The 21,730-nt window shown below is 40.9% G+C and overlaps 1 protein-coding gene across 1 annotated transcript in view; it reads right to left on the reverse strand.

Moving 5' to 3' along the window:
• The window catches only part of dock4 (dedicator of cytokinesis 4), a 214,840-nt gene that overhangs the window by 43,960 nt on the left and 149,150 nt on the right, over positions 1-21,730 (reverse strand). The window contains exons 30-39 of the mRNA XM_060926739.1: positions 20,347-20,495; positions 16,393-16,478; positions 16,273-16,299; positions 13,482-13,577; positions 9,998-10,058; positions 9,573-9,666; positions 4,179-4,327; positions 987-1,073; positions 545-649; positions 141-282 (exon numbers count right to left, since the gene is read on the reverse strand). Coding sequence (XP_060782722.1) covers positions 141-282; positions 545-649; positions 987-1,073; positions 4,179-4,327; positions 9,573-9,666; positions 9,998-10,058; positions 13,482-13,577; positions 16,273-16,299; positions 16,393-16,478; positions 20,347-20,495 — 996 coding nt within the window. The remainder of the gene's footprint in view (positions 1-140; positions 283-544; positions 650-986; positions 1,074-4,178; positions 4,328-9,572; positions 9,667-9,997; positions 10,059-13,481; positions 13,578-16,272; positions 16,300-16,392; positions 16,479-20,346; positions 20,496-21,730) is intronic.

Below are 21,730 nucleotides of genomic sequence, written 5' to 3' on the forward strand. Positions count from 1 at the left end.
CTGAACCTGCATGATTTCATGCGCTGCGTTGCTGCCGCATGATTGGCTGATTGGATAATTGCGTGAACGAGCAGGGGCACACGTTGTGCTAATAAAGTGGCCACTGTGTGTACGTGTGAGTGTGAGTTTGTGGAGGATACACTGTGCCTCGGCTTGCAGTATGGTCTGGTCGGGTTGGTTGGCGTGCTGCATGGCGATGGCGTGAGGAAACTCGCTCAGCATCCTCTGCTGAAACGCCTCCAACCGCTCGTAATCATTCCCCCGACACACAAACTCTTTATTCTGCACAACACACACACACAAATGAAAATGAGAGGTCTGACTCACTAAGGCTCTCACTAAAGCAATGATTAACACATCCTCTCCATGAGGTTTAAGTTTGGACCTAAGGCTCACTGCTTGGTGAAATGCGCCACCTAGTGGGTTGAATATGAAACTGCTAAATATGTACACAGCCGTTATACACAAGTGCAAGGATACACATGGCTGCAACAGTGAACAGGCAAGCGTTTCGGTCTATAAGGCTGCTTATGCTAATATTTACCCGTAAGAAGAAGGGGAACTTTTTCCCATAGAACCCAATTCTAAAGAACTCCGGTTCGAGCCTCTGTTGATTCATTATCTTATCGTAGAGAGAAGCCTCCATCAGCTGGGAAAAAAAAAAAAAGGCACACAAGTATAAACTCGCATTTAAATGAGGATTTGCCAGGATTTTTGTCAAGCATCATAATATACATGCTGTATAGAAATGAATAAATACACCACGGCTCATTAGAACACTGATGCATCCTGAATAATGAGAGATAAATATTCATAATGCAAATGAACAGAAGGAGAATAATGAAGAAAGGAAAGCATGAGTTCCAATCACAGATGTACTGCACAATTAGGTGCATTTAAAAATACAAGAGAACAAATATGCTGCCTGGGAAAGGATGAATTTACTCTCGGAAAGCTGAAAAAATAAATAAAAATCATTCACTCACTCTCATTTTGCTCAGGTTCCTGTAGTCGTAGTAAGCCTCATACTGATTGGCCAGTTCTCGGCAAAGGATGATACAGTTCTCCCAACACTGCAAGTCATAACAGCTCATCAGTCAACATTCAAGGCAAAACTGCATCATTATGAGATGACGATACATAGTGGTGCTTGAAAGTTTGTGAACCCTTTAGAATTTTCTATATTTTTGCCTAAATATGACCTAAAACATCATCAGATTTTCACACAAGTCCGGAAAGTAGATAAAGAGAATCCAGTTAAACAAATGAGACAAAATTATAATACTTGGTCATTTATTGAGGAAAATGATCCAATATTACATATCTGTGAGTGGCAAAAGTATGTGAACCTTTGCTTTCAGTATCTGGTGTGACCCCCTTGTGCAGCAATAACTGCAACTAAACGTTTGCGGTAACTGTTGATCAGTCCTGCACACTGGCTTGGAGGAATTTTAGCCCGTTCCTCCGTACAGAACAGCTTCAACTCTGGGATGTTGGTGGGTTTCCTCACATGAACTGCTCGCTTCAGGTTCTTCCACAACATTTCCATTGGATTAAGGTCAGGACTTTGACTTGGCCATTCCAAAACATTAACTTTATTCTTCTTTAACCATTCTTTGGTAGAACGACTTGTGTGCTTAGGGTCGTTGTCTTGCTGCATGATCCACCTTCTCTTGAGATTCAGTTCATGGACAGATGTCCTGACATTTTCCTTTAGAATTCGCTGGTATAATTCAGAATTCATTGTTCCATCAATTATGGAAAGCCATCCTGGCCCAGATGCAGCAAAACAGGCCCAAACTATGATACTACCACCACCATGTTTCACAGATGGGATAAATATTAGCCAATATGAGAGAGGCCTTCAGTTGCTTAGAAGTTACCCCGGGGTCCTTTGTGACCTCACCGACTATTACACGCCTTGCTCTTGGAGTGATCTTTGTTGGTCGACCACTCCTGGGGAGGGTAACAATGGTCTTGAATTTCTTCCATTTGTACACAATCTGTCTGACTGTGGATTGGTGGAGTCCAAACTCTTTAGAGATGGTTTTGTAACCTTTTCCAGGCTGATGAGCATCAACAACGCTTTTTCTGAGGTCCTCAGAAATCTCCTTTGTTCGTGCCATGATACACTTCCACAAACATGTGTTGTGAAGATCAGACTTTGATAGATCCCTGTTCTTTAAATAAAACAGGGTGCCCACTCACACCTGATTGTCGTCCCATTGATTGAAAACACCTGACTCTAATTTCACCTTCAAATTAACTACTAATCCTAGAGGTTCACATACTTTTGCCACTCACAGATATGTAATATTGGATCATTTTCCTCAATAAATAAAGGACCAAGTATAATATTTTTGTCTCATTTGTTTAACTGGGTTCTCTTTATCTACTTTTAGGACTTGTGTGAAAATCTGATGATGTTTTAGGTCATATTGATGCAGAAATATAGAAAACTCTAAAGGGTTCACAAACTTTCAAGCACCACTGTATAAACTTATTCTATCCACATAAACTGGATGTGAGCAATCGCACGCTCTGATTGGCTACTCGACTACTAGGATATCAGCTCGTATACCGTGAGTAGAGAAAAACAAAATGGCGGAGAACTTCAAGTCAGATATATCACTTTGTTATCAAGTATTTAAAAGAAACAGAAAAGGCTAAAAGAATATAGCCCACTCCACCCAGTGTCTCCTGTTCCACACTCCAGCCCAGTCGGTGGCAGTAATGCACCTTTAGGTTGGTTTGCCAACTGCCAAAAAAACCCTAAAGAAGAAGAAGAGGAACAAAATGGCGGAACGTGTTACTTAACCAACCGAGGACGAAATAAAAACTCGACTCGAAAACAAAACCCCAAAAAATACAAACAAGCAACAAAATATGGAATAAAAGTATTTGATGGTAAGAATGTATCATACATGTCAACCTATACGGAATGTCCGTATTTTATACGGATTTGATTCAATAAACGTAGTATACGGGCGTATAAATAAAGTTATACGGATTCTTTAAAAAAAACTTCAATATTTATTTAGAGCTATAATCAATTCCCACGATGATAAACGTACTAAACACCACAGACAGCCAGTAAAGAGTCTTATGAAATTGCGCGTTATCTTGTGGTAGCGAGACTTCGTTCCACTTTTGATCATGCGCACACCGCATTGCGAGAATCCCACCAACCGCCTTCTGCGTAGAATCATACGTCATCCTCGCCGCCATATTGGATGTGGCAAAGTGGAGATTCTTCAGCCGTCTCTGGTATACAGTAGCCGAGAATAAAGATGTCTCATTCATGTGCTGCGTTTAACTGTACCAACAGGTTTACCGTCCAAACGAGATCACATGGGATTACCTTTCACAGGTGAGACTGGAAACATACTTTGTATTCATTCTGAAGGTTTATTGTTATTAATATTGAATAAAAAGTAACTGGGATATATATTGCTAATTATCATTCAAATTTTAGGTAAATTATTTTAATTTGCATCTTATATGGATTTTATAAGGGGAATACGGATTTTGGAGGTTGGTTATACAGGTTTGATTGACCAAAGGTTGACATGTATGATGTATCTTTTTTTATTTTTCAAGAATTATTATTATTATCGCATTTTTCACAAACTGCTACTGTCATTTCGCCGGTTTGTTTACATTCTAAGCAGAAATTATTTTGTCGGACATTTTGTATCAAGTTTCTATTTCTCAAATTTACAAAAAATAAAAATGCTCTGTTTCTCAAAATCCAGCGAATGTGGATAGAATAAAGCAGTTATTCCACTCAATCTCGTCGTACATGGCTTATGGCTCTCAGCTCATGTACGACTCGATTTTGTGGAATAACTGTTAAATATAATGAGTTTATATATTCGTTCATTAATTCATTCACTCAGTCAGTGCTTCATCTGGGTCAGAGCCATTATGAATCCAGTGTCGATCCCTGGAACACTGTGCATTAGGGGGGGAATATACCCTGGATGTTGGGCCAGTTCTTGCCAGGCACCATACACACACATACAGTACACGTGTACACACACACACACACACATTCATACCTAAATGCCTGGCTAAAACTGAACCACAAGGTGTCAGCATATAACACACAGCATTGAAAAGAGCACTGGTTGTGTAAAAGGAGCTAGAGACGAGAGAGAGAGAGAGAGAGCGCTGACCTTCCCCCTGTCGAAGTTATGGATGATGCTGAGGTGTAAACACTCTTTCCTCTGCCACTCGCTCTGCATGGGGTAGGTGAGGAACTCCCTCAGAGGCCTCTCTGTCCACTCCAGCAGCTCATCATACAGCAGCAGAGTGTACGCTGCCTCTGATACACACAAACACACACGCAAATACACAAATGCACACAAACATATAGAGATTTAACAATGATTTGACAATGAAAATTCTGTCAAAGCAACTTTACCAAAGGGAAAGGGAATAAAATGCACAATAAAATCTCATCTCATTATCTCTAGCCGCTTTATCCTGTTCTACAGGGTCACAGGAGCCTATCCCAGCTGACTACGGGCGAAAGGCGGGGTACACCCTAGACAAGTCGCCAGGTCATCACAGGGCTGACACTAGCACTACGTTCACACTGCAGGCTGAAGTGACTCAAATCCGATTTTTTCACCCATATGTGACCTGTATCCGATCTTTTATTGACAATATGAACGACACAGATCCGATTTTTTCAAATCCGACCCAGGCCGTTTGGATATGTGGTCCTAATTCCAATTCCTATCCGATCTTTTCATATGCGACTTCAGTCTGAACCGCTAGGTCGCATTCATCCGACTTACACGTCATCAACAAGCCACAAACGTCACTATTCTGCGCTGAAGTAGGCAGCGGGTCTCCCAGAAAAAGTTACAACAACATGGCTTTGATGTTCCTTTGAACGGAGGTTGCAGTCACTACCCCGCAGAACGCCTGAGCCAAAACCCTTGCCCTCTTCCTTCTCAACCTCCTCCTTAACATCAGGCTATTGTGCATGTTCTGGCTCCGTCGCAACAACAACTGCATCATCGCCAGGTACTCCATGCTGGCTACTGTCATACACAGGAAACTTTAGGTTACTTCCGTAAACACTGGCCATGCTCACTGCGTGTGACGTCGTCGTATCCTGCAATGCGCATGCGGAACACTTTTAGGTCGCTTTTCGTTCATACTGAGGATCACATACAAGTCGCATATATTTGTTAATGTGAACGACCTCACAAAAAAATCGGATTTCACAAAAAAATCGGAATTGAGCATTAAGCCTTGCAGTGTGAACGTAGTGATAGACACAGACAACCATTCACACTCACATTCACACCTACGGTCAATTTAGAGCCACCAGTTAACCGAACCTGCATGTCTTTGGACTGTGGGGGAAACCGGAGCACCCGGAGGAAACCCACGCGGACAACATGCAAACTCCGCACAGAAAGGCCCTCGCCGGCCCCGGGGCTCAAACCCAGACCTTCTTATTGTGAGGCGACAGCGCTAACCACTACACCACCGTGCCGCCCACACAATTACAAAAATAAATTAAAACGGAAAAAAAAATAGTTTCCTCGTATGAAACACGATCCAACAATATAATATTACAGGATATAACAGAGGAGAATAAAATACAAATGTACAGTATATATAATGTATGAACTGAATAATTTAGTCCCACAGTGTCGTAGGTGCATGTTATTTTAGTATAACCACACGGCTCGGACAGTAGTATGAACGATAGGTCCAATATGTTATCGTTTCTATAGTAACAGCTCATTCACAGGGACTTATGTACGATGGATGTTCCACATAATCTAATAAACAATAATCTAAAGCGGTACTGGACACATAAATATATATTTGAGGTGTAAACTAAATGATATGATGGTACTGCGATGAAACACATCAATGCTGGTATTCATATTCACAAAATGACCGTTTTTATATATATATAAAAAAATCAGTACTTTATGCGTTGAAAGCGGCTCAAAACGCCATCTACTGGTTAAAATCATCTGAAATTTTGTAAGGCCGACATTGACATCGAGTCACTGTTTGGTTAACGCTCTCTAATCAGAGGCGGGTGGCCCACCTCTCTTAGCCCCTGGCCTTAAGTGGGAGTCTGTGAAAGTGAACTCATTTTCAAATATATGCTGATCGAGTCTCACTGAGCAACTTGTATCACAAGATCCACGTCCCACCTCCCCCCTTCCTCAGCCTTACTGTTTATCACAGCATAGTGGGTTATTCCTTACACAACATGACAATTATGGAATAAAAATATATTATTATACATACAGGACACTTTTTCGATGGAATAAAAACATGTGTTCTATTCCCTTCTAGCGGGTTTCATTCATTTGGTTCGATAGCATGCAATATTGTTCGCATATCGCTGATCCGACGTATATTGCATCACTCTACCCAATGGAGAATGAGCGTTGACGATGTTACATGGTTGTCAAGACAACATGACGTCACACATCGGAGCTGATGCAAATATCCAATGAGAACGTTTTCTGCCTTGAATGCGCAGAAGCATTTCTGTGTTCACCGGGAAAGAGAGACACGTTGAACACCCGAAAGGCTACCAAAACTTCATCAGATTTTTCTTCACGCATATTTACAAGCAGTGACGAACTGTTACTATTAGAGCTGGGACTTGAGCTCAGACAAAACTTAGCCAGACACCAAAAAAGCAACAGGGCAAAGGATTTTGCAAGGGATTAGCGACAGGCTGCCAGGTTGCTTCGTTGTGTGTAGCTGTCGATGTTGATTTTAAAAGTAAGTAAGTAAATTACATAGAGAAATAAATACTTAAGTCTGAGTGGAAAATACTGTAGCGAGCGTGCAGCGTGGAAGAAGAGTCTGGAGACAGAAATCTTATCCTGTGTCCAAAATCGCTCACTCGTTCACTACTCCCTTCTCCCTATATAGGGAATTACTATATAGAGGACTATATAATGAGCTCATTGGTAAAATGAAAAAAAAAAAAAACACTTTCGGACACTACTCCGTCGCGCCAGTATTTACGTCATTACTATCGCACAATTAAAACGTGCCAGATCAGTTGGCTGGTGGGTTTTCAAAATAATAAATACATATATGTTATTTACCAGCTTAAGGTCGGTCCGTATAGTGAAATACCGTGACCGACGTCTTGAAAGTACTGAGCGAGGCTCTCTGGGCCGAGGTCAGTATTCAAGGCCGAGGTCACGGTATTTCACCATACGGACCGACCTTAAGCTGGTAAATAATATATATTTTTTTTCTTTACCAAATTCTAACAGAAAACGAGAGCGCCCGAAAGGGAAAACCGAGCCGAGCCGCCATTTTGAATCCTCATTCACGGCTGTAATGCAAATGGCTTCCTCCTCGGTATACAAGTGCACTTCCATGGCAGGAAAAAAACTACATTTTGCCACCTATGTAGTCCCCTATTTATACAAATATGAGTCATTCAGGATTCAGCCATGTTTTTGCTTGGCGTTAGCAAGTTACAGGTTTTTAGCTTTCTCCTGAAATGTTTTCTTTTATTTCTTCTTCCTCAGGGTAGTAAAACTCGCTTTCGCTGTGAACACTGTCGTTATCGCTATCCATGCTGTAAAATTAATGCTATTTTGAATCCTCATTCACGGCTGTAATGCAAATTGCTTCCTCCTCGGTATACAAGTGCACTTCAATGGCAGGAAAAAAAACTACATTTTGCCGCCTATGTAGTCCCCTATTTATACAAATAGGAGTCATTCAGGATTCAGCCATGTTTTTGCTTGGCGTTAGCAACAGTAACAGGTTTTTAGCTTTCTCCTGAAATGTTTTCTTTTATTTCTTCTTCCTCAGGCTAGTAAAACTCGCTTTCGCTGTGAACACTGTCGTTATCGCTATCCATGCTGTAAAATTAATGCTATTATACTGAGAAATGCTGGCAAAAATTTATAAGATTTTTGATAAAAATCTTATAAATAAATCTTATAAAAAAGATAAATGTTGACAAAAATTGCTACTATGTTTGTTGTTGTTGTTGTTGTGAACGAGCGAGTCGCCAGAGGTCCATAACCGGGGTCCGTATCGTAGGATATGGACCCGCTCGCCAGCCAATCAGAGCACAGGATTTGATGGAAACTGGACCGTGAAAAAATAAATGCATGTATTTTTGTGATAAATCCATATTATACTGAGCGCATTTCCCACATTAATCAATACAAAGTACCTGCATCTTTCAGTTCTTTTTTAAAATCAAGGCTGAATACGTTCTTCTTTGCCGCTGACTTTTATTAAATCAAATTTGAGATTTTTAATTTGATTTTTTTCAGCGCGACCACAATGCATGATGGGATGTATTGCTTTGGTTAGTGACCATCGTTGTACACTACTTTTCGTGATGCATTGTGGGATACTTTGAGTGCACTATATTGGCTGTAAATAATCCTCACTAAGGTTTCGGACAGCACTACAGAATGGCGTCCACGCTATATAGTGCCCTATATAGTGAGTAGGGAGCGATTTCAGACACAGGGTTAGTTTCTTGGTCGTTAGCCTGTGCTACTTGCTCTCGATAGATAGCACTGGCTTGACTGCTTTATTAGCATCTGCTAACACTACTGATGAATGTTACACTGGCTGGAAGGTGACTTCACTGCTGTGCTGACGTCGCCGACTCGTGGTTAAGCTCGCGTTGGCCTTTGAGAATGCTGATATGAAGAGAGTGTGTATGAATAATAATAATAATAATGGCTTTTGTCATGGTATATCAGATATATTCCATTCAGCTAGCATGCTAGCTGAATGAAATATATCTGATAGAGCACTCAACACCATCCAATATTATTTAAATATAGGTATTGTAGTGATGTCTTGCTCCTTCCTGTTTTCATTTGAAATTAAAGTTCAAAAAAGTAAACTCATCTTAATGACTTAAAACCTAAAAATTAAGAAACCAACCGCACACACACCATGCAGATCTGTGCTTCTCTAATTTAGCCATTATTTGAATATTTTTGAACATTTGCCCTGTACAAGTATACATATAGAAATATAAGTTGATAAAAAATAACAGTATCACAAAGAGAGTGTGATCCAATGTCCCAAATAATGTTCAAGGCTCACTGTTCTGTTTTAAGCTGCTAGGAATAGAGTAATAACTATTAAAATAAACATACGAGGCGGCACGGTGGTGTAGTAGTTAGCGCTGTTGCCTCACAGCAAGAAGGTCCGGGTTCGAGCCCCGTGGCCGGCGAGGGGCTTTCTGTGCGGAGTTTGCATGTTCTCTCCGTGTCCGCATGGGTTTCCTATGGGTGCTCCGGTTTCCCCCACAGTCCAAAGACATGCAGGTTAGGTTAACTGGTGACTCTAAATTGACCGTAGGTGTGAATGTGAGTGTGAATGGTTGTCTGTGTCTATGTGTCAGCCCTGTGATGACCTGGCGACTTGTCCAGGGTGTACCCCGCCTTTCGCCCGTAGTCAGCTGGGATAGGCTCCAGCTTGCCTGCGACCCTGTAGAACAGGATAAAGCGGCTACAGATAATGAGAATGTGAGTGAAGGGTGAGGTATTAGTCAGGCAGTGAATTTAGTGAGATACCTGTGTAGTTCTGGACTTTAAGGTGGAGCTCGTAGAGCTTATGGATGTATCGGATATACATCTCTTCTTTATTCAGCTCCGTCTTGTAGAAGTTCTGATTGAGTAGAAGGAATCAGTGCTTCGTAAATGATCCCACAGCATAGCATTCGATCTTAACATAGCATTTGATGGAACATTGCCAGAATATTTTTTTAGGACAAAACAAGTTACGTTTAGCAGAAGTTGGTGTGTTGATAAATACAAAACAGGCCTCAGCAGGTCTAAAGCATAGGGTGTTTGAATATGTGTGTTTAAGTCTCATCATGAGTGTGTTATGAAACTGAATCAACCAAAAAAAAAAAACTGGCAATGATGTCACATGCGGACAGAGCAACCAGACTAATAAGCAGGAAATGTTTTTGCTTGTTTGTTTGTTTGTTTTTTACCAGCAGATTGACAGTACAGCCGATCTTTTTCCCATCAACGTCTCCGATCTTCATACAGTCCCTGAAACACAAAGAAACAGGGTGTGAGTTATTTGCCAAAACGGCTCCATAAACCCAGATTTCCGACACTTTGTGACAGATTACGCTCTGACAGAATATTTTTTATGAGGGTTATGAGCTTGTGTGTGTTAAAATACAGTCAAGCTGGAAAGTCTGCACACCCCTTTCACCTTCTTCACGTTTTATTACGTTACAGACTTATTCTACAATAAATTGAGTTCATTTTTTGTCACAAAATTCTACACAAAACAGCCCATAATGACAAAGTGAAAGCAGGTTTTTAGACATTTGTGCTAATTTATTAAAAATCAAAATGTAAAATATCATACGTACACAAGTGTGCACACACTCTTTGATATGACACCCAAAAGTGAGCTGAGGCGCATTTTGTTTCCACTGATACTGCTTGAGATGTTTCTACAACTTAATTGGACTCCACTTGTGGTAAATTCAATTGATTGGACATGATTGGGGATTGCCAACACCTGCCTATATAAGGTCCCACAGTTGCCAGTGCATGTCAGAGCAAACTCCAAGCCATGGGGCCAAAGGAATTATCTGCAGACCTCAGAAACAGGATTGTGTCAAGGCATAGATCTGGAGAAGGGTACAGAAAAATTGCTGCAGCTTTACAGGTCCCAAAGAGCACAGTGGCCACCATCATTCATAAATGGAAGAAGTCTGGAACCACCAAGAATCTTCCTGGACCTGGCCGCCTGGCCAAACTGAGTGATCAGGGAAGACGGGCCTTGGCCAGGGAGGTGAGCATGAACCCGAGGGTCACTCTGATAGAGCTCCAGCGTATCCTTGTGGAGATGGGAGAACCTTTCAGAAGATCAACCATCCAGGCAGCACTCCATAAATCAGCCCTTTATGATAGAGTGACCAGATGGAAGCCACTCCTTAGTAAAAGCCACATGACCGCCCGCTTGGAGTTTGCCAAAAGGTACCTAGAGGACTCTCAAACCATGAGAAACAAGAATCTCTGATCTGATGAAACCAAAATTGAACTTTTTGGCCTGAATACCAAGCATCACATCTGGAGGAAACCAGGCACCGCTCATCGCCTGGCTAATGCCATCCCTACAGTGAAGCATAGCGGTGGCAGCATCATGATGTGGGGATGTTTTTCAGTAGTGGGAACAGGGTGACTAATCCTGATACAGGGAAAGATGAATGCAGCTAAGTACACTGAGATCCTTGAAGAAAACCTGCTCCAGAGCGCTCTGGACCTCAGACTGGGGTGAAGGTTTACCTTCCAACATGACAACGACCCAAAGCACACAGCCAAGAGAACAAAGGAGTGGCTTTGGAGAAAGTCTGTGAATGTCCTTGAGTGGCCCAGCCAGAGCCCAGACCTGAATCCAATCGAACATCTGTGGAAGGAGCTGAAAATGGCTGTGTACCGATGCTCCCCATCCAACCTGACGGAGCTTGCAAGGATATGCCAAGAGGAATGGGTAAAAATGTCCAGAAATAAGTGTGCCAAGCTCGTAGCTTCTTTCTCAAGATGCCTTGAAGCTGTAATTGCTGCCAAAGGTGCATCAATCAAGTATTAGGCTAAGGGTGTGTACAGATACATAACCACTAAATAACCTATTTTTGTCAGTAAAATAAAATAGCATATTTTCTAAAAACCCGCTTTCACTTTGTCATAATGGGCTATTTTGTGTACAGCCCCGATTCCAAAAAAGTTGGGACAAAGTACAAATTGTAAATAAAAACGGAATGCAATGATGTGGAAGTTTCAAAATTCCATATTTTATTCAGAATAGAACATAGATGGCATATCAAATGTTTAAACTGAGAAAATGTATCATTTAAAGAGAAAAATTAGGTGATTTTAAATTTCATGACAACACCACATCTCAAAAAAGTTGGGACAAGGCCATGTTTACCACTGTGAGACATCCCCTTTTCTCTTTACAACAGTCTGTAAACGTCTGGGGACTGAGGAGACAAGTTGCTCAAGTTTAGGGATAGGAATGTTAACCCATTCTTGTCTAATGTAGGATTGTAGTTGCTCGACTGTCTTCGGTCTTTTTTGTCGTATCTTCGGTTTTATGATGCGCCAAATGTTTTCTATGGGTGAAAGATCTGGACTGCAGGCTGGCCAGTTCAGTACCCGGACCCTTCTTCTACGCAGCCATGATGCTGTAATTGATGCAGTATGTGGTTTGGCATTGTCATGTTGGAAAACGCAAGGTCTTCCCTGAAAGAGACGTCGTCTGGATGGGAGCATATGTTGCTCTAGAACCTGGATATACCTTTCAGCATTGATGGTGTCTTTCCAGATGCGTAAGCTGCCCATGCCACACGCACTAATGTAACCCCATACCATCAGAGATGCAGGCTTCTGAACTGAGTGCTGATAACAACTTGGGTCATCCTTCTCCTCTTTAGTCTGAATGACACGGCGTCCCTGATTTCCATAAAGAACTTCAAATTTTGATTCGTCTGACCACAGAACAGTTTTCCACTTTGCCACAGTCCATTTTAAAAGAGCCTTGGCCCAGAGAAGACGTCTGCGCTTCTGGATCACGTTTAGATATGGCTTCTTCTTGGAACTATAGAGTTTTAGCTGGCAACGGCGGATGGCACGGTGAATTGTGTTCACAGATAATGTTCTCTGGAAATATTCCTGAGCCCATTTTGTGATTTCCAATACAGAAGCATGCCTGTATGTGATGCAGTGCCGTCTAAGGGCCCGAAGATCACGGGCACCCAGTATGGTTTTCCGGCCTTGACCCTTACGCACAGAGATTCTTCCAGATTCTCTGAATCTTTTGATGATATTATGCACTGTAGATGATGATATGTTCAAACTCTTTGCAATTTTACACTGTCGAACTCCTTTCTGATATTGCTCCACTATTTGTCGGTGCAGAATTAGGGGGATTGGTGATCCGCTTCCCATCTTTACTTCTGAGAGCCGCTGACACTCCAAGATGCTCTTTTTATACCCAGTCATGTTAATGACCTATTGCCAATTGACCTAATGAGTTGCAATTTGGTCCTCCAGCTGTTCCTTTTTTGTACCTTTAACTTTTCCAGCCTCTTATTGCCCCGTCCCAACTTTTTTGAGATGTGTTGCTGTCATGAAATTTCAAATGAGCCAATATTTGGCATGAAATTTCAAAATGTCTCACTTTCGACATTTGATATGTTGTCTATGTTCTATTGTGAATACAATATCAGTTTTTGAGATTTGTAAATTATTGCATTCCGTTTTTATTTACAATTTGTACTTTGTCCCAACTTTTTTGGAATCGGGGTTGTAGAATTTTGTGACAAAAAATGAACTCAATCCATTGCAGAATAAGTCTGTAACGTAATAAAACGTGGAGAAGGTGAAAGGGGTGTGCAGACTTTCCGGCTTGACTGTATGTGTGTGTATGCGTATACGTGAGCAATATGTTATTGCCTGTAATCGAGTAATCTCTCCATAAGCCGTGTAACTGTGGCTATATGAGACACTCCGCTCTCTCTCCATGTTTCTCTCTCAATCTTTTTCAGCAGGCTACGGCACAAACCACAAAACAAATCAGCGTGACACGATTTAAAGCATTTCACAGGAACATTTCATGATTTACATTCTCTGACACGAAAATGGACCAGGTGTTATTATTTATTTAAGCAGCCATCTGTTATATATTTAGGTTATTCCACGAAATTGAGTCGTACATGAGCTGATAGCCGACGAGGTGCGTAGCACCAAGTTGGCTATAAACCGTGTACGACGAGATTGAGTAGAATAACTGTTTTATTCTATTCACAGTCACTGGATTTTGAGAAACAGAGCATTTTTATTTTTAGCAAATTCGATAAATAAAAACTTTATGCAAAACGTCCGACAAAATAATTTCCGCTTAGAATGTAAACAAATCGGTGAAATGACAGGAGCAATTTGTGAAAAATGCTATAATAATAATTCTTGAAAAATAAAAAAGATATGTCCTTCCCATCAAATACTTTTATTCCATATTTTGCTGTTTTTTTTTTTTTGGGGGGGGAGTTGTTTTTGAGTCGAGTTTTTATTTCGTCCTCGGTTGGTTCTGCAACACGCTCTACCATTTTGTTTTTTTCTACTCACGGTATATGAGCTGCAGGGTGTCTACAGGTTTGTCCAAGTTAAATTTAAGACTTTTTAAGACTTTTTCATAACATGTTCCAAAAAAAATTAAGACCAAATCTAAAGTCACGCAAAAACGTACTCTTTTGAAAAAAAAAACTATATAATTTAATGTAACTTATTGTTCTTGTAAACATTCACCAGAAAACACTATTCTAGTAGAAGTACTTCATTTCTTTTCCTTGACAGGCATTCACACACTCAGAACACAATATAAGGATCGGATAAACTTGTAAATATGTCTCATCTCATCTCATCTCATCTCATTATCTCTAGCCGCTTTATCCTGTTCTACAGGGTCGCAGGCAAATGGCGCTAAAACAGCCACCGTCAAATGGTGCAGTTGGAGTATTGTTCTCGGACTCAACTTGGATCAATAGTGAACTTGACTCTAAATTTTTTTTTTATGACTTGGACTTGACTCGGACTTGAACCCTGGGGACTCGGACTGGAGTCGGACTCGAGGTTTAGTGACTCAACTACAACACTGAAGCAAACTGCCAAAGCTACACTGGATCTACACTGGAGTGGCTCAAAACCAAGATGCTGAAATGTTAGACTCACGATCTGATTAAGAAATTGTTCAAAGACTCTAAAAGCGCTGTTGATCTATAGTCTCCATCATCTCATCTCATTATCTGTAGCCGCTTTATCCTGTTCTACAGGGTCGCAGGCAAGCTGGAGCCTATCCCAGCTGACTACGGGCGAAAGGCGGGGTACACCCTGGACAAGTTGCCAGGTCATCACAGGGCTGACACATAGACACAGACAACCATTCACACTCACATTCACACCTACGCTCAATTTAGAGTCACCAGTTAACCTAACCTGCATGTCTTTGGACTGTGGGGGAAACCGGAGCACCCGGAGGAAACCCACGCGGACACGGGGAGAACATGCAAACTCCACACAGAAAGGCCCTCGCCGGCCACGGGGCTCGAACCCAGGACCTTCTTGCTGTGAGGCGACAGCACTAACCACTACACCACCGTGCCGCCCCCTTGTAACTATGTGACAATCAGAATGTAGTCACAACGTTTGAATCCAATGTAAGAATGTGAAAATGTGAATGAAGTCACACACACAGAATCCAATGCAACAGTTTTTTTTTATTATTATTATTTTCTCTGCTTGGGGAGTCACATTGTAAGCAGAATTGTTCAATTCCATCTTTGGTCAAACAACAATGCAGAAAACAACAGTTAAACAATGTGAATGCACATACACCTGAAACTTCGGCTCACTCACTTGAAAGGTATGCTCACTTGCACTTCTTAAAACACTTGGAACGATACCCACACACAAACAATACTATTCTCTCACATGCACGCAATAGAATATATTCTCTCTCTCTCTCTCTCTCTCACACACACACAATATTCTCTTACATCTCGCAGATCTATCCTTTTCTCCACGACCGTTAGTGGTGGCAGCGCTGAAGTCGGATATTCGAGGCTGATGCTCACGGCCTTTAGCAAAAGCAACGTGCTTGGCGGTCTTCATATGAGAGTCCACCGCTCTTATCCCCATTGTGCCCGACTTAAAAGTCTTACAGCATGCTACACAGTATGCCTTGTTGGCATCTTTGGGTACAGCTTTCAGCCACCACGAGTATTTTGCATCTTGCAGCCAGTTATTAAATTTACATTTACCCATTGTGGCTCGGACTACCCTCCATCAACAGATCAGGCACTGAGTGGTTGTCAAGCACGCATGTGTCTAGCAACCGGTGGATTCGGAGCCTGCGCGGTATAATTGTGAGCATCAAAAACGATTAAACTTTTTCCCCATCCAAAATGTACCACATTTTAACGATATGACTGAGTAAAATCTCCATAAATTTAAGATTGAAAATAAGACCACAGGGTTTGAAATTTAAGACAATTTAAGACTTTTTAATGGCCTTATTTTAGGAAAATTAAATTTAAGACTTTTTAAGACTTTTTAAGGACCCGCGGCCACCCTGGAGCTGATATCCTAGTAGTAGAATAGCCAATCAGAGTGCACGATTTCTCATATCCAGTGATTTTGGATAGAATAAAAAACGTTATGTGAGAGTATGTTGAGTATCTGAGTATCTTACCTCGGATACGGACCAAACAGCGGGATTCTGCTCCAGAAAGCATCAACAGGAAAACAGTTTTAGTGCATTGATTTCCATATGACTGTACGTGAGGACATTCAGCACTAATCAGATTCTCACATGTTGTTAAAGAGCTCCTTATAGGTCTCGTCTCCTTTACCCTCTGACATCAGACTCTCCAGCTTGTCTATCAGCTTCGCCTCCACCTGCGCACAAAGATAACGGTTTACGATTAATGGCGGAAAAACCATAAAACAAAAGAAAAAGAAAAAATATGTCTCTGATTAAATATGAATGATTATTATGCATACAGGACATTTTTGCCATGGATGCACTGTATTCCCTTCTAGTGGGTTTCATTCATTTGGTTTGATAGCATGTAATATTGTTAACATATTGCTTATCCTATGTGTATTACAGTGGCATGCAAAAGTTTGGGCACCCTTACTGAAAATGTCTGTTACTGTGAATAGTTAAGTGAGCAGAAGATGAACTGATCACCAAAAGGCATAAAGGTAAAGATGACACGTTTCTTTTCAGTGTTTTCTGCAAGATTTGTGTATTATTTTTGTTTTGTACATTGGAGACTGAAAAAAGAAAAGGAACACCATGCGAAAGTTGGGGCACCCCAATACATTTGAGTTCTCAGGTAACTTTTACCAAGGTTCCAGACCTTAATCAGCTTATTGAGCTGTGGCTTGTTCAAATTCTTCATTAGGAAAGGTCAGATGATGCAGATTTCAAAGCTGTATAAATTCTCTGACTCCTCAAACTTGTCCCTAAAATCAACAGCCATGGGCTCCTCTAAGCAACTCCCTAGCATTCTGAATAATAAAATAATTGATGCTCACAAAGCAGGAGAAGGCTACAAGAACATAGCAAAGTGTTTTCAGGTAGCCGTTTCCTCAGACTGTAATGTTATTAAGAAATGGCAGTGAACAGAAACAGTGGAGATCAAGGTGAGGTCTGGAAGATGAAGAAAACTTTCTGAAAGAACTGCTGGTTGGATTGCTAGAAAGGCAAATAAAAACCCCTGTTTGACTGCAAAAGACCTTTAGAAAGATTTAGCAGACCCTGGAGTGGTGGTGCACTGTTCTACTATGCAGCGATACCTGAACAAATATGACCTTCATGGGAGAGTCATCAGAAGAAAACCTTTCCTGCGTCCGCGCCACAAAATTCAGCGTCTGAAGTTTGCAAATGAACATCTAAATAAGCCTGATGCATTTTGGAAACAAGTCCTGTGGACTGATGAAATCAAAATAGAACTTTTTGGCCGCAATGTGCAAAGGTATGTTTGGAGAAAAAAGGGTGCCAAATTCCAGGAAAAGAACACCTCTCCAACTCTGAAGCATGGGTGTGGATCGATCATGCTTTGGGGTTGTGTTGCAGCCAGTGGCACAGGGCACATTTCACTGGTAGAGGGAAGCACGGATTCGAATAAATACCGGCAAACTCTGGAAGCAAACATCACACCATCTGTAAAAAAGTTGAAGTTAAAAAGAGGACGGGTCCTACAATAAGACAATGATCCAAAACACACCTCAAAATCTACAATGGAATACCTCAAGAGGCACAAGCTGAAGGTTTTGCCCTGGCCCTCACAGTCCCCTGACCTAAACATCATTGAAAATCTGTGGATAGATCTCAAAAGAGCAGTGCAAGCAAGACAGCCCAAGAAACTTGTAGAACTGGAAGCCTTTTGCAAGGACGAATGTGTGAAAATCCCCCAGGTAAGAACTGAAAGATTATTAGCTGGCTACAAAAAGTGTTTACAAGCTGTGATACTTGCCAAAAGGGGGTGTTACTGGGTACTAACCATGCAGGGTGTCCAAACTTTTGCTTCGGGCCCTTTTCCTTTTGTGTCATTTTGAAAATGTAAAAGACGAAAATAAAAAAAAATGTTTTTGCTTAAAATATAAAGGGAATGAGTCATCTTTAACTTTATGCCTTTTGGAGATCATTTCATCTTCAACTTGCTTAACTGTTCACAGTAACAGCAATTTTGACCAGGGGTGCCCAAACTTTTGCATACCACTGTACATCACTCTACCCAATGGAGAATGAGCGTCTAATACTGTTACAATATTGCACGTTGTCAAGACAACGTCGGAGCTGATGCGAATATCCAATGACAAAATTGCACGTGCAGAGCTATCTCTTTATCTGCCATGAAAGAGAAAAGACGAAGCTAATCCAGTGCTACTGCTAGGATTAGCTATTCTATAATTAAGCACCAAATAAACAAAGAAAAATCTAAAACTAAAGACACACTGAACACCCGAAGGGCTACCAAAACTTCATGAGATATTCTTCACACGTATTTACAAGAGAAAAACATACCAACGGACTTCGAAAAACTGGAAAAGAGACACATCGGAGACTTAAAACATCTGTGCTAGTGAGCGACTGTGACAATTTGTAAACAAACATGGCTGCCAGATTTGCTTCGTTAAAAGCAGAAGATTTTGAGAGAATTCTGGCTGCCAGGTCGCTCCGTTGTGTGTCACTGTCGATGTTGATTTTAAAAGTAACTAAGTAAATTACACACGGAAATGAATACTTAAGTCTGAGTGAAAAATACTGTGGTGATTAAATACATAATTAAATACATAGCATGTATTGCAGGGGCGGCACGGTGGTGTAGTGGTTAGCGCTGTCGCCTCACAGCAAGAAGGTCCAGGTTCGAGCCCTGTGGCCGGCGAGTGCCTTTCTGTGTGGAGTTTGCATGTTCTCCCCGTGTCCGCGTGGGCTTCCTCCGGGTGCTCCGGTTTCCCCCACAGTCCAAAGACATGCAGGTTAGGTTAACTGGTGACTCTAAATTGGCCGTAGGTGTGAATGTGAGTGTGAATGGTTGTCTGTGTCTATGTGTCAGCCCTGTGATGACCTGGCGACTTGTCCAGGGTGTACCCCGCCTTTCGCCCGTAGTCAGCTGGGATAGGCTCCAGCTCGCCTGCGACCCTGTAGAACAGGATAAAGCGGCTAGAGATAATGAGATGAGATGAGCATGTATTGCATTGATTTATTGATTGAACCACATTTTGATAGATACCAGTCCAAAAGGAAAACATCTGCTTCCTCAGAGGTGCAGAAATTCACTGCATGTTTTCAAACTGCTGCTCATGCAAGGTCGCTTGGAGGAAACCAAGTGCTCAGTTATACATGAGCTATTAATTATTGATATCTGTAATCAGCTAGCGTTGCTTTGATTGACAGGGCAGAGAGAAACCAGACAATTATACTGGATTAGATCACTGCAGTGTTTAACTCACAGGAAAAAAAAAATGCTGAGACTGCAGTTATCATAGTATTCATAGTATAAAATTCATTTGATAATTATAATTTCAGACAGGCTTTCTGAAACCGCTTAGAAACTTGATTTAAACGAGGTTTAAATAATGGATCTTTCAATAATAATCATAAACTGAGAAATGTGTGCATTAATTTTTGATTCACACTCAACACTCTTGGCATATTAATTAGTCTGAAATGATATCCGGTGAACCCGTTCTCATATTTAACAGTTATTCCACAAAATCGAGTCGTACATGAGCTGATAGCCGACGATGTGCGTAGCGCTGAGTTGGCTATAAGCCATTTACGATGAGATTGAGTGTTTTATTCTATCCACATTCAGTGGATTTTGAGAAACAGAGCTTTTTTATTTTTTGCAAATTTGATAAATAACAACTTTATACAAAACGTCCAACAAAATAATTTCTGCTTAGAATGCAAACAAACTGGCGAAATGACAGTCGCGATTTGTGAAAAATGCAAAAATAATAATAATTCTTGAAAAAAAAGATACATTCTTACCATCAAATACTTTTATTCCATATTTTGCTGCTTTTTTTTGTATTTTTCTCTACTCACGGTATATGAACTGATATCCTAGTAGCGGAGTAGCCAATCAGAGCGCGCGAGTGCTCATATCCAGTGAATGTGGATAGAATAAAATTATTTGTTTGGCTTTGGAAGATGATTTCTTCATTGTCAAGGCTGTTTTATGAGTCTGAAGCATGTCAATTTGCTCGATCAGTAATGTCATGAGCAAGGTTACAGTAACGTCATCACCTGCTTGAAGTTGCCACTGCGGCGTTCCTCGCTGTCCATCATGTCGTGGAAGACAGGGATGAGGACGTTTCTCAGGTCAGGCTGCGGAACCAGGGTCACCTCCAGGAACGGACCAATCAGAGAAGGGATCAGATTCACTTTATAGTCTCCTGGAGAGCCAACAGAGAACAAAGCCTTGGTTTTATTCTGTGCATACTGAAGAGATGAGGAAGTTTCCGCATTGCTACAGTATATACAGTATAAAGAGTAGACAGTAGACGTGTGTAACTCTATTAGACACTAAAGACAGGCCAAGTGATGCCAACTGATAATCACCTTCCTGCTGCCTCGTGTCTTCTCTGAACGCTCTACAATAACTAAAAGGTACCATAAACGTACCTCCTAATACCATAAGGCAGCAGTAGTCCATATTTGTCATGAAAATACTTGGAAAAACTCATAGAATGCCCACAATGACAGGAAAAGAGGACCAAATCCATTATTGTTCTATCCACATTCACTGGAGATGAGCAATCACGTGCTCTGATTGGCTACTCTACTACTAGGATATCAGCTCATATACCGTGAGTAGAGAAAAACAAAATGGTGGAGCGTGTTGCTGAATCAACCAAGGACAAAATAAAAACTCGACTCGAAAATACCCCCCCACCAAATACAAAGAAAGCAATAAAATATGGAATAAAAGTATTTGATGGTAAGAACGTATCTTTTTTATTTTTCAAGAATTATTATTATCGCATTTTTCACAAATTGCTCCTGTCATTTCGCCAGTCTGTTTACATTCTAAGCGGAAATTATTTTATCGGACGTCTTATATAAAGTTTTTATTTATCGACTTTGCAAAAAATAAAAATAAAATTGCTCTATTTCTCAAAATCCAGTGAATGTGGATAGAATAAAACCGTTATTCCACTCAATCTTGTCGTACATGGCTTATAGCCAATTCAGCTACGCGCCTCGTCGGCTATCAGCTCATGTACGACTCGATTTCATGGAATAACTGTTAAATATAAACGTATCTGTTTCTCTTTTCTTATTTTTGTGAAATAAAATACAATAAATTTTCTTAAATTATAAGATAGTGTGTATAAAAGGAAAGCCTAAAATACATCGTTGATTTGTTGTGTCAGTAATGTACGTTTGATAGCCGTTGTGTATGACTGAGATAAATGCTCTACTTGGCCATTTCCTTGAAGAAACAAGAGTGCTCTGAGAACACAATATCCCCCGCTGGCAACTCTGCCATAACTCTGATAAAATGTGACTGAAGTGAACGAAATTACAATATGCATATTACTGACATATAACAAAGAATCTTGTCAAGTTTGGTGAAATTCCTCCAAAAATTGTGAGAGGAGTTGATTTCAGAAGGTGAGCACCCTTC

The sequence above is a fragment of the Neoarius graeffei genome, chromosome 8 (genome assembly GCF_027579695.1).
Source record: "Neoarius graeffei isolate fNeoGra1 chromosome 8, fNeoGra1.pri, whole genome shotgun sequence".
NCBI classification, from domain to species: domain Eukaryota; kingdom Metazoa; phylum Chordata; class Actinopteri; order Siluriformes; family Ariidae; genus Neoarius; species Neoarius graeffei.